This window comes from Cannabis sativa, unplaced genomic scaffold (assembly GCF_029168945.1).
Source record: "Cannabis sativa cultivar Pink pepper isolate KNU-18-1 unplaced genomic scaffold, ASM2916894v1 Contig3, whole genome shotgun sequence".
Taxonomy (NCBI): domain Eukaryota; kingdom Viridiplantae; phylum Streptophyta; class Magnoliopsida; order Rosales; family Cannabaceae; genus Cannabis; species Cannabis sativa.
This window is the reverse complement of record NW_026870039.1, coordinates 696,098-709,110: the sequence shown is the minus strand read 5'-3', so window position 1 is coordinate 709,110 and position 13,013 is coordinate 696,098. Positions and strand designations below refer to the sequence as shown.

General features: G+C 35.7%; 2 protein-coding genes across 4 annotated transcripts; one reads left to right on the top strand and one right to left on the bottom strand.

Annotated features, from left to right (window-relative positions):
* The first annotated feature begins 539 nt into the window (after positions 1 to 539).
* On the top strand, positions 540 to 4,948 carry LOC115713239 (protein S-acyltransferase 18). Of its 3 annotated transcripts, XM_030641745.2 has the most exons (11): positions 540 to 807; positions 1,425 to 1,577; positions 2,260 to 2,465; positions 2,566 to 2,679; positions 2,776 to 3,114; positions 3,204 to 3,272; positions 3,378 to 3,449; positions 3,570 to 3,698; positions 3,787 to 3,867; positions 4,013 to 4,186; positions 4,268 to 4,948. In XM_030641745.2, exons 3-11 carry the CDS (start codon positions 2,415 to 2,417, stop codon positions 4,775 to 4,777), a joined length of 1,539 nt encoding a protein of 512 aa, XP_030497605.1. In that variant the 5' UTR covers positions 540 to 807; positions 1,425 to 1,577; positions 2,260 to 2,414; the 3' UTR covers positions 4,778 to 4,948. The 3 variants fall into 3 exon arrangements, with proteins under 3 accessions (XP_030497605.1, XP_030497641.1, XP_060963843.1); XM_030641781.2 differs by lacking the exon at positions 1,425 to 1,577; XM_061107860.1 differs by lacking the exon at positions 540 to 807 and having other exon boundaries at positions 867 to 1,577.
* A 4,584-nt stretch (positions 4,949 to 9,532) lies between these two features.
* On the bottom strand, positions 9,533 to 11,952 carry LOC115713415 (two-pore potassium channel 5). The gene is made up of 2 exons (XM_030641914.2): positions 10,764 to 11,952; positions 9,533 to 10,210 (listed from the first exon to the last, which is right to left on the bottom strand). Exons 1-2 carry the CDS (start codon positions 11,783 to 11,785, stop codon positions 10,063 to 10,065), a joined length of 1,170 nt encoding a protein of 389 aa, XP_030497774.1. The 5' UTR covers positions 11,786 to 11,952; the 3' UTR covers positions 9,533 to 10,062.
* Between the last annotated feature and the right edge of the window lie 1,061 nt (positions 11,953 to 13,013).

Genomic DNA, 13,013 nt, shown 5'->3' with positions numbered 1-13,013 from the left:
AAAAGTTCCGAATACAACATGATAGCAATGTCAAAAATAGTACGCTGAAACAATTGAGATAGTAAAGTTAGACCCATATTGGTATTGTGGTAAAATACCACACATAGATAATAAAACGATTTCTCTCAGCAGCCAAACAATTTCATCAAAAATACGAAATGGACAAAGAATCACAGCCAAGATAAACATTTCCAATCATTACAAACTTCCTAACCAAAAGACAAAAAGAAATCGGAAGTGGAAACTGAAGCATAACTATGTACGAGCCCACCACCGTCGAGTTTCCCATTACCACATAAATAATCAAAAGGAACACAACATTCATTTGTCTCACCATGGTGTTTTTTCTTTTGTAATTTTTTGTCGAGCTGGAATGGGAGCAGCTAAAACCAAACACAGATTCTGACCAATGGAAATGGGCCATTCTCGTTTGATTATACAATGGTACTTTTATGCTTTCTGGTCAGTGAGAATAGAATAAAAATATATAATTTGATTTTGATTATATTATTATCAACAAATTACAGCACTGTTAAATAAAAAATTACATCTCTGTGTGGTCCAATTGGAAACAAGCGCATCATGAGGAAAAAAATAAAAAATGAAAACTGTGGGCCCCATAAAAGAACGTTAACTTTTTTCCAAAGTGTTTTCAAATTCAAATTCAGAAACCCTATTGGCCTATTCCGCCTTCTCTTCCCTTTACAACTCTTCTCCTACTTTGTTCATGTCCAAAGCTCCTCCTAATCTTCTTCTTCAAAACTCCATTCTCAAAATGAAATTGATTTGAGTTTTTTTTCGTCTCAGGTATGTACTCAAAATTTACTATATATTCTTTTATTTTATAGGCAATATGAGAGATAGTATACTACACAGTCTCTTATATATGCTTCTTTCGGGGAATGATTAAGATATATATTTACGAGATACATTTCTCTGCTCTATCTTCTGTTTTTTCTTCTCATTATGGTTGCAAAGATTTCATGCTTGTGCTGATGTTTTTTTGTCTGTGTATTGATTTGAATTTCTCTTTGGAACAAACCCCATCAATACAGTTTCTCTAATATATATATATATATATATATATATATATATATATGTTGTTTCCATGATTCCTGGTTGGCACAACACATTTGATATATTTTTTTTTTCTTTTTCACACACATGTATCATAATTCTTTCCATGATTATTGGTTGGCATAGCTGTGTGAAGAATGGGATTTTTATTTAGGATTAATTACACATGCTAGTAAGTTGTAACTGTGAAATGGTTTTTGGAATCACTAATATTGGTGATTAAACAGCTTATTATTGGTGAGTTTGTGGTTACACCAAAACATTCCCATTCTGACATAAGAAAGTGAATTTGTGATGAAATTCAAGTTCATACAGGTCAAGTTTCATTTGATTTTGGTGTTTTGCAGCAGAGCTTTTGAAATAGTTATAATCGTTGAAGTAGTGAGACTCTTAAAAGTGACATTAGAGTCTGACTATATGTTCTAGTAGTAGCAGAGAAGCAAACTCTGTTATGCATGTTCAGTCTAGGAAAGCTTCTTCTATTTCAAAGAAAACTAAAGGTGCTTATATTTTTGTTTCTGTTATATCTTCATATTAAAGTTTAATGCCAGACACTATTTGTTTCTGTTATATATACAACTGTAATCAATGTCAAGTCCCTAAAACTGTTTTCATTGTCTTATATGATAATTGGAACTTGAAAATATTCAGGTTTTATTTTATCTTTGCTTAATAGGCTGAAATGGGTGTGAGAAAATGGCAAAGTTTATCTTTACACAATACTAGTGTTATATCAGATTTCGTCAAAGAGACTAGAATGATTAAATCTTAGAGCCTAATTTAATTAGTGGTCAGCACACTGGTCATTACTTTGACAAATCTTCAATGGTGAATATCATCTTGTGTTTCTTCCCAATCTTCTTGCTGGTGAGATTTTTATTGTTTCTTTCTTTCTTTCCAATATGGGAGTTTGTTTTTTTTTTTTTTTTTGTTTCTATGTATTTATTTTCATAGCAAAGAAAAGGGGTGCTTTTATATACACCCCTTTCAGTTTTGTTCTTTTATCATACTTTCATAAAAACCCCCATAAATTTTTAAAAGTTCTTTTGACACACACACCAAACAAATTTCAAAAGGTGACATTAAGCTTCAAATTTCAAAGTTATTTTGTTATTTTAAATTTCATTAAGCTTCTTAATAATGAATTTCGGGGCAATAATAGAATAATTGTAATTATTCTAGATTTGCGCCATTCAAATTTCAAATTGAAAGCAAAATTCGACCGTTGGAGGGGAAGCGTGGACTGAAGAAGAGCGTCAACTACTACAACAGAAGCCATAGTTAGCAAAAGAAACAAGAAGATAGTGGCAAAGAAGATAGGAGAAGAGAGTGACCAAATGATTATTACCAGGCGCCATGGCTGGCAACGTCCTCTCCACTCTTTGCAGGTTACACTTCACTCTTAATTTATTGTACTATTATGAATGCATTTATTTTCCTTGAATTATATATAAAAATATATATATAAGATTGTGCTACGAATTTCAGATCGTGGGAATGGCAATTTTCAGCTTCCTGGTGGTGGCATTCTATGCTTTCCTGGGTCTTTTTCTTGGAAACAGAACTGCAGAAATTACTGTCACCACAATCTTCTCCATTGCGGTACACCTTTTCTTATCATCTTATCTATGCAACACTCAATTCATCATCAAGAACAAAGCAAACTAAAACAAAGACTGTATTCCTGTTCCACTGCAGTCTCTTTCAGTGATGGGACTCTTCATAAGGTGCACTGCCATTGACCCAACTGACAAAACTGGTGTTAGGAGGAAGAGGACCAAGAAAAAAGTCAAGTCCCAGATCAAGCTCAACTATGGCTTCATTCTGGGTCAGATTGTTTTAAGATTTTTTAGGAGAGTGGAGAAGAAGATCCTTAGGTCCTTCATCAGGAGGAAGTATCTGGATCCATGGAGTACCAGCTCTGATCATTTGGACCCATTTCTTCCTTTTCCTCTTGTCCTCAAGGATGATGCAGCTGTCAACACTCCCAATCCAAACCAAGACGACATCTCCTTTTGCCAGCTCTGTGATATGGAGGTATAGTTATAGTATGTTTCATACCAACTTAATATCTTATGCTCCCATTGATCACTGGTTTCTAATTCATTTCACCTTTGTCTTTTCAGGTCAAAAAACGTAGCAAGCACTGCCGCACCTGCAACCGATGTGTGGAAGGCTTTGATCACCATTGCAGGGTCTGTTGCATCCCTTAAAAACTTTCTTTGTCGTGCCTTTGTTTTTTTTTTTTAATTTATGACTTATCACCAATCCCAAACTTCTTTTGTTTTCTTCTCTTCCAGTGGTTAAACAACTGCGTTGGCAAAAGGAATTATACAACATTTATTCTTCTAATGGTTTTTGTCTTGTTAATGGTCAGTTGCTTTGTAATCTCTCAAATTCTCTAAGTGAAAAGTGGAAATGAATGGCCACTTTACACAACGAAATATGCATACTATTAGATTGTTAAAATACTCTTGTTTCTAAAACTACAGCTAATCATGGAAGGAGGAACTGCTGTTGCCATATTTGTTAGATGTTTTACAGACAAACATGGACTGGAGAAGGAACTAGAGCAGAAGCTCTATGTGAAGTTTCCAAGAGAGGTTCTTGCCACCATATCAGTTAAGTTCGGATACCCGCATGCAGTCAGCTTCTCATGATCGTCATTTTGAATGCAAATTTCCTAACTCAACCATTGAAATGCTACAGATTTTGTTGCTATTGATGACAGCTTACGGTTCAGCAGCATTAGGACAACTCTTTTTCTTTCATGTGGTTCTCATAAGGAAGGTAAATCTAATTGCATTGTTTTTCTTGTGTTTAGGCAACATAGATTTGAACCAAATGAATCTGCTTGCTCTTTCTTTTTGCTTTAGAAAAGCTCTTGCTCTCGACGATGATTAATATAAGTAGTGTCCTTGGATTGTTGGTACAGGGAATAAGAACATACGACTATATATTGGCAATGAAAGAGGAGAACCAATTCGCAGAATTAGATTCTTTTGACGATGATTCAGGCATCTCTTCAGATGACAGTGCTGAATTTTATTCACCAGAAAAGCCAACTTTTGTATCTCGGTTTATATGCAGCGGACAAGGGTTGAACCAGGTATTAATCAGAATAGTCACCTTCAGAAGCTTAAGATATAATGTAGTTTGTCTACTGAATGGTATACGTTTTCATTTACAGAGTAACAAAAATCTGTCCATAAGAATAGAAGGTGATCCTGAGACATCTCTTTTAGCCAACAAACAAGGCTTCCGGGTTGGTATCAGCCCTTGGAAACTTATAAAGCTGAGCAAAGAGAAAGCTTTAAGAGCAGCTGAAAGAGCACGGGAAAGGATTGTAAAACAGAAGCCAATGATGGAACAGGGTCCATTGAAACCACTGCCATCAGAAACAAAATGTGGTCCGCTGATGAATAAACAGATAAATGTTCCAGATTCAGCATCTGGTTTAACACCTCTAGTTTCTAATGGTAGGCTTGGAGGATCACCAGGAAGGTTTTCAAGCCCAAGAAGGAGATTTTCTTGCCCCCCATCTACAGTTTCTTCCATTTTGGCATCACCACAGCAAAAGTACAGAAGCAATTTTGACTTGAAACTGACAGATGTGTCGAAGGAGCTTGAGACCTACATTTCGAGGCAGGTTTTATGTTCAGTTATAAAAGAGGATGGAAGTCAGCCATCCCCAAGATAGGGATTTTAAATTTTGATGGTTTGGATTCTCAGCCTTTGAGAAATAAAGTCCCTTGTATTGTTGTGTGTATACTTTCTTTTATATCTTAACCAGTCAAAACATGATGTAACATTTCTCGATTTGATGCTATATTTATATACATATATGTTGATTTTTTTTAAGATTGATATATGTGTACTGTTACAAATTTGAATGTGTAAATTCATTGTTTCCGATTCTCAAACCTTTCAATGTACATATAGTGTTCAAGATGCAAGAAGAAACATAATCTTTGAATAACTTGAAAAGATCAAGAAAGAGAAGCATAAGAGAAGCATGAACTCCTTTCTATTTAGAAAAGCTTGATATATCACTCAAATTATTTGTCACTGCATGCTAAGTTACAAGAAACAATCATATATCAGTATTATGACTAGCAACCAAAACTTACAGCTCCACAACTTTATGTCGCCTATTGTTTTGTCAGCTAGGCCAAGTTTGCCTGTCAAGAGATGGCAAGAATCACTAATGATTTTATATATTTTTATTTAGAATAAATAAGATTTATCCTTCTGAATATCCCCTGCATTGACAATTTGTTGATATACCGCCATTGACGCTGAAAAGTGATCAACTCCGTCTGATAAGCGATAGCAACTAACAAATGTATGAACATAAAGTAAAAAGAGAACACAACAATTATAGTAGTTCCCTCCTCTTGACTCGAAAGTAATGGAGCTACGTCTACTTAGAATTTTTATTATCTCAAAAAACTAATTTCTTTATAAGAGAACTCGGAAAAAAAATGAATAAGTCTAGCTTCACTTCACAATTTTTAGAAAAAAAAAAGTGTGAAGAGAGAGAAGCTCTAACCTTCTAGAGGGGATGAGGAATGTGTAAAGTGTGAATAGTGAGTTAAGGGAGCAATCCTTTTATAGGGAAGGATGTCCAATTAAATTACAATAAAATAACAGAAAATTCGCTTAGAAATTCTACACAAGCTTGTGAGTCAATTTTTAGACTTGAAACGTCAGAATTATGGCAGGAGTGTGAGACGCACTTAGATCTGTCTTGAAAAGAGCTTTCATTGGCCACTTGAATCACGTCATTTGGATAAAAAATTGAGAGGTATGGTCATTTGCTGAAAAGTGACTGCAAGGTCAGGTTGACCTTTGGGCGCCCAGTTTATGTCAACCTAGGCACCCAAAACTTGGTTTCTTGGGCTTTAGACATATTTTTAGATACTTGGTTGATGTGATAGCTATCCTTAGATTATTTTTTGACCTTGGGAAAGTTCTCTTGGCAATTTTACTTGATATGCATGGGTGATGCCCGGTGAATCGCTAGTGATGACTAGGTGACATCCGGCTGATCACTAGTGCATATGGGTGTCGGTGGACTTGTGCATGACACATGTACATGAGATATTGACTTTCAGAAACCTTCAAATCATATCTTTTTGGGGAAAAATAAGACCGATACCCAGAATAAAGCTGTTGTTTGAAGGACAAAACATTAAGCCTTAGCCCAATGTCAACCTGGGCGCCCAGTGTGCTTGCATGCTAACGCTCGGTGATACCTAAGGACTAAATCACTACTTGGACACTATTTTCTCCTGATTCCAAGTCTCATATCTTGTCTTGGGAGCTAAACAAGAATAATTCCTAAGATAGAATTGTAATCGGATTGGCGGAACCACCAGAAGTGTGGTTATGTAAACCTGGGCATCTAGTGACTGGGGAGTTGTCACCCTAGGCGCCCAACTTTTCATCTGGGTCCAAATCAACTATATGTATAACCTGGGCGCCCAATAGGGCTTCATGGTGCCCAGGTGTTGTTTCTTGTAGACTTATCTCCTAAGTCTGAAACTTGACTTGGGCATGTCTTTCATGTATCTTAGGACAATGGCTAAGCATTTTCCCATAAGTAGTTGATATGAATTAAAATTGATGCGAGAAGGCGCACATGATGTCAACCTGGGCACCCAACATTGATGTTGGACCCAAGTTGAGTCCCTGGGATGTCCACGTGACATCCTCAACTTTATGGTTCATTGTTTTAGGGTCACTAGGACCTTTTCGCTAGTGTACGGATCTTCAAACATTCTTTTTAAGACAACATATGAGAAGATGGGGCTCCAACTCAAAGACTTAGTTCCCTAAACACAGCTAGTGTACAATTTCTCCAACCAAAATATAGCTCCTCTTAGACACACTCACCTTCCGCTCATGGTAGGAAAAGCTCCAATAGCCAGCACAATTATGGAACAATTTCTACTAATGGATGTACCTTTCGCATTCAATGTCATGTTAGGCCAACTATCTCTATATGATTTAAAAATCAATTACCTCAATTTACAACCTATGCATGAAGTTTCTAACTAGGAATGGTGTAGGGCATCTGAAAGGCAATCAAAAATATGCACATGGATGATATAACCTCACTTTGATAAAGGCCAGAAAGGAAGAAACAATCAGCCAAAGCTCAAGGAAAGGCAAATAAATTGCCATATAGGGATCTGCCCAAGGGGGATGAAGACATGGATCCCCGCTTTAGGGAACCAAGTATAAACATTGGGTCTGTAGAAGAATTAGAAAAAGTTAAAATTGATCCTACTATGCCGACCAGGAAGCTCAAAATTGGGAAAGGTTTGTTTCTCGAAATAAAATCCGCTTTGATAAAATTTGTTAAAGCAAACCTTAACATTTTTTCCTTACCGCACGAAGACATGGTCGGGATCGATATAACCGTAATTTCTCATGCCCTCAACATTGATCCCAATTTTTGTCCCGTATAGCAGAAAAGAAAACTGCTAGACAAAGAGTGCACACATGCATTAAAAGTAGAAGTAGAAAAGCTCCGAGAAAATATATTCGGTTATTGATATTTATGAGAGAATCTCTCAACTACTTGAGAAAATATCTCAACAACTTTGAAATATCTATAACTACTTTTCAAATTTAAATATTTATCTAATTAAATTAATTAACCCAAAAAGACAAACGAATGTTGGTGTCTTTTGTCCTATCAACTTTTATCTAAACAAATATTGTCTTGAAAAATTTTGTCTTAACACTTTTTATCTTTTCCCTATTTAATTAATTTAAAAAAAAAATTATTTATTTCAAAAATAAATTACTATTTTGCCAATTCAAAATAGATTTTTCAAATTTAACGTGTATTCTACACCCTTTCGTTTGAGGGGAGATAATACAGAATAAACAATTATGTTATTTTTCAGTTTGTTTCATCCTCTATTTGTTTTAGTTAGAAAGTTAGTTACAGAATAGTTGTTGTAACAACTCTCAATCATGTATTACCTTCTCTATAAATAAAGGCTTGAGCTCAAAGACGAGTTAAGCTTTTGCAAGTCTTTGTAACTCAATTCATTTTATTTAGTTGTGTTCTTGATAGTCTTGTATTGATAACTTCTATAGTCTTTAATGAGAATCAAGGTTGTGATCCCCTTAGGGACCCATGGGTCAAACCAGATTGAAGTAGAATGTCCATTCCCAATTTGTTTACATAGCCCTGTTTTAAGAAAGTCTACATCTCTTGCTCCAAAGGCTATCTAAGTCTGTTAACACCTTTCCAGGCCCACTTAATAAGAAAATCATTATTCAAAGTTTCTAAGTGTTCTAAAGCTCAATCCCCCACAAGCTTTCGGTTTGCAAATAGCTTGCTAAACTACTGCGTGAATGTCTCTTTGAGCTTGAATCCCCCAGCAGAATTCTTTGAAATAGCAGTCCACTTTCTTAGCAAATGTAGTAATGATCACATCTGAGGTAGCGACATAATTGGCCATGTAAAAACCCACGACTTGAGTAAGTCAGGCTCTTCCGACATTGGATAACAACTTTGTCTTCCAACTCTGGGCTCGAATCAGTTCCGGTCAACTAGTTATGGTTGATCTTTAGTCCTATTGATAGATCTAAGGAGCGAAAGATCCAAGTAGATTGCATCTTTCTTCATACTTTTCATCCAAATAATTTCAGATATAGCCCTTGCTTTAGCTGTTGACACTCCCTTGGAGAGCAATATTGTTGTTTTATGGAGACTGACTGCTTACCCAAAAAGATTAGTAGATGCGCCCGCAATTCTTGAGCAAACACCAAATTAGCCGATTTGGACTCAAAAAGAGAGGTACATAACTATTGTGCATTGCACATAATTCTTCGGGTAAATACCATTTTGGACTCTGTGTTTTACAAAAGTTATCAATTGGACCCTCTGTTTTGTTAAATGACAAAATTGACTCTATATTTTCTAAAATAGTACAAATAGGACTTGAGCTTAATTTTTGACAACTTTTTTTTTTAATATAACCAACTTGAAAATATGAACAGATACAAGAAATATAAACAGTTTTGTCATAACACTTTTAGATCGGATTATTATTAAATTTTATTTTAACAAAAAATCAGTTCAAGGTCCTATTTTACCATTTTAAAAAATACAGGGTCTATTTTGTCATTTAACAAAATAGAGGGTCCAATCGGTAACTTTTGCAAAACATAGGATCCAAAATAGTATTTACCTTAATTCTTCATTTCCCTCCAATGTGGAGTGGAGAGGAGAGTGCCATTGTGAACCCTTTTCTTTTGTCAATACTCTCACTAGTCACCACTAGAGATGAGCCGATTAATTAAATTATAATTAACCATTAATTAATGATATAGAGGAACAGACATCGGACCACCTATGCATCACAAACAATTTTTCTTTTTCTTCTATTTTGCGCAAGATGCATCACAATCATTTTACTAGAGACTAGACTAAGGAACGAACATTCTTTTCTACTTTAATATAAGCATGTAGAGAGATACACATTCTTAACTCTTAACAACAAAATGAGCAGTAATTGCTTTTAGACTCATTACATTACAAAGTCAAAAAAGCTCTACATATCCACCTACATTATACACTTTGATACCACATTACATGAGATAAATTTTCTCAAGTTCAAGAAAGGAATCCAATCTATACATTTTCTCGGTTTTTTTTTTTCTTCATAATTTACTTTCTCATTTGATATATAACTAAGTATAGTATATGGAAAGAAGAAGAAAAAAATTATCGATATCTACATTTTTCTGTAAATGCACAATCCATGGCAAGGAGTGCAAGAGTATGTATGCACAGTTTGTATGAAGAGCAAAAACTAGTGTGAAGTGAAGCGTAGTAGTATCCCTCTCAATCTTGCATGAAGTTTTAGCTCAAAAAAATAAAATCAAAGGAAATCAAATCCCTTTGCTTCAACTCGAACTCAAAGAATAGAATAGAATTTTCCAACCTATTTCTTTGCATCACATGCGATTCTCAAACAGATCAGGCAATGTTATCTTTCCAGAATTGTTGGGATCCAGCTTATTGAATTGATTGCATATTATCATTATGTCTTTCTCTCCTATCTTCCCCATCTCTTTAAGCTTGTATATTACGTATTCTGACTTGCTGAAAAAACAAGAATACCGCAAACAAAACAACAAGGAATAATAATAATGATTAAATATTGATTAGATCAATGATTACATGTAATGTAACCTTAATGTCTTTGACTACTATAAAAGACCATTAAGCATAGCCATGACTTTTTTGATATGCTTGTTACCATTTCCATACATGGATAATCAAGTTGTAACTTATAACAGCAACTACTTGCCTATTTGCATGCTTCACCATTTGAAATTTGAGAATCCCTCTTGGGTGAAATTCTTTACATTTTTTGAATACTATAAGAACATTCATCATAATCATAACTTTTTGATCTTATGTTTCCAATTTCTTGCAAGGATGATCAATTAGCAACAACAACTACTTGCCTATTTGTGCAAATCTTCCCTAAACAGTATTATCACCAATAATAATAAGGTTATCAAATAATCAATCAACAATGGAAGTTTTTCTAATCTACCTGACAAGACAACTAACTGTTCCAAATGTTTTGATTATATTTAATACTAAAAATTAGGAAAGATGTGAAAGAAAAGGATAGCCTTTAGCTTACCTTATGAAACCATTATGGTTTATGTCTGCAGCAAGTAAGTCCTCAACGGTGATTTCCCTTTGCAAGACCCACTTAGCAATTCTCCTGTGCCTCTTGTCAATCCTTGCCTCAGCCAAATACAGGAACGCCCTTGCCACAGCCAGTGTCGATAAGAGAAGCCAAATGGCCGCAAAGAGCCTACCTTTAAGTGTCTTGAAGGCTCTGTCACCGTACCCAACTGTGGTTACAGACATGACAGACAAGTAAATGGAATCCACCCAATCCAACTCTTCCCCATAATGCAAAAACATAACCCCAACGCTAATACACAACACCACCACTCCCAGAGCCAAACCCACCTTCAGTCTAATCCTCATCCTCCCCTTTGCCACATCTATGATATAATCTCTAGCAGAGAAGCCATGGTGGTGGTTATGGTTGTGATTGTGATTGTGATTGCTGTTGTTGCTGTTATGGTGGCGGTTTTGATCGTCGTGGTCCATTTGCTGCATACCAGTCAAGATAATATTTTCTTGCACGTCGAGCACATAATTAACAACCCCACTAAGCAAAATGTCAATGAATCCGAAACCCACCAAAACAAAAACGCAAGCAAAGACCTTGGTGAAGGGGGTGAGAGGAGCTATGTCCCCATAACCAATAGTACACATGGTGACTATACAAAAATAGAGAGCGTCCACGACTGGGTGAGTCTCGACGCCGGAGAAGTGATCGGTGTTGAAAGAGTAGATGAGAACACCCAAAGAGAGATAGATAAGTAGCAAGAAGAAGGCTTGTCTGACGATGGAGCTGGAGTCGGATTGAGGATGGGGAAGCTCGGATGTCTTGGGTTTGAGGTCACGAACCACGGCCATAGCGGGAGCCGTCTTACAACGGTGGAGACTGTGGGTTCGTCTGGGTGCAGAGGATGATTGAGGGTGGTCAAGTTGTTGGATTGGTATTCGGAAATCATTGTGAAGAGGGTTTGTTTGGGAGTGTAGCAAAGGCTGAGAGAGATGGGCATCATCATCCTCCATAGACATTGAGGAAAGCCAAGAAAGATTGAGTTTTGTTGTTAATTTGGGGGAAAAGAGGAGAAGCGAAGCGAAGAGATGGTTGGAATGGTAGTTGGGTTAATGTTGGGAGTTGGAGTTGGGGCCAATTAGAGGGAAAGGACTTGGTATCATAGGCTACGACTGAACAGTGGGACCCACACAATGACTAGTCCTCCTCACAGGCTCTCTTCTGCTCTGCTATAACTAAGACCGTGTTTGGTACGATCAAAAGATTGAACCCCCCCACCCCCTTTTTTTTAAGAAACGAAAAGATTTAATTTTTTTTTTGTTGACGTAAGATTAAACTTTAATAAAGATGCAAAATTAAAAAGTTTATTTTGTAACTAGGAAACAAAATTTTGTTTAATAAGTCATAAAACTAAATGTAAAAAAGATTTTTTTTACTATTTACTTTTTTATGGCATTTTTAAATAATACATTTTGTATATGAGATTTATGTTTTATTTTCCCTTTTATGGGTTTTATAAAAACCCTATTTTATTATATTTGACCCGATTCTCATATTTTATTTTATTTTTTAAAGTTTTTGAAGCTACAGTTACTATAGCTTACTTTTTGCATGGAGTAGCTTAGTACTCATTGCTTCTTACAGCCATTGCATTTTCTTCAATCAATCACACATTTTGTTAATTCAACTTCATTTTCGTTTGATTTTTCTCTCAGCTACTATTCACTTTTTTTATTGAGTCTCTGTGATTCACGGGTGCTTTATAGTGTAGGTAAGGGGAAAGCAAAGGTTGAGCAGCCATGAGTTCGTGGTCGTAGCAGCAATGTACATATTAGACGCAGTCACGACCCAATGAACAGGATGCTCTATTTTGATTGTATTTTGGGAATGCATGTTTATGTTGCAAAGCACTATTAAACTAGTTTGTAACCATTTTGAAAACAAGGGACCCCATAGTTAATATTACTTATCTTTTATTATAAAGAAGTTTTTATATGTCTGATTTTAGTTATCAAAAATTTAATTACCCACACTTTTGGTATAATTATATAGTATATAAATAAGAATTTAATAAAAACACACACACACACGTGGCGTCCCTGTTGGACTTGGCGTTACACTGGTGGTTGATGGAAGGGATACCAATATTTGGGGGGACCCTTGGATCTCTCATTGTAAAGACTTCTTCCCGAAGCCTATTGATTCCACTGACACTGGTTTGAGAAAAGTTAGCGTTCTTCTGTTAAA

What these genes read in the sequence shown, in the direction of transcription:
- LOC115713239 (XM_030641781.2), top strand. Translation starts at nt 2,415, where the DNA reads ATGATTATTACCAGGCGCCATGGCTGGCAACGTCCTCTCCACTCTTTG. An exon ending in CCACAATCTTCTCCATTGCG is followed by an intron (nt 2,680 to 2,775) that starts GTACACCTTTTC and finishes GTTCCACTGCAG; the next exon opens with TCTCTTTCAGTGATGGGACT. An exon ending in GCGGACAAGGGTTGAACCAG is followed by an intron (nt 4,187 to 4,267) that starts GTATTAATCAGA and finishes TTTCATTTACAG; the next exon opens with AGTAACAAAAATCTGTCCAT.
- LOC115713415 (XM_030641914.2), bottom strand. Translation starts at nt 11,785, where the DNA reads ATGTCTATGGAGGATGATGATGCCCATCTCTCTCAGCCTTTGCTACAC. An exon ending in AACCATAATGGTTTCATAAG is followed by an intron (nt 10,211 to 10,763) that starts GTAAGCTAAAGG and finishes TTGTTTTTTCAG; the next exon opens with CAAGTCAGAATACGTAATAT.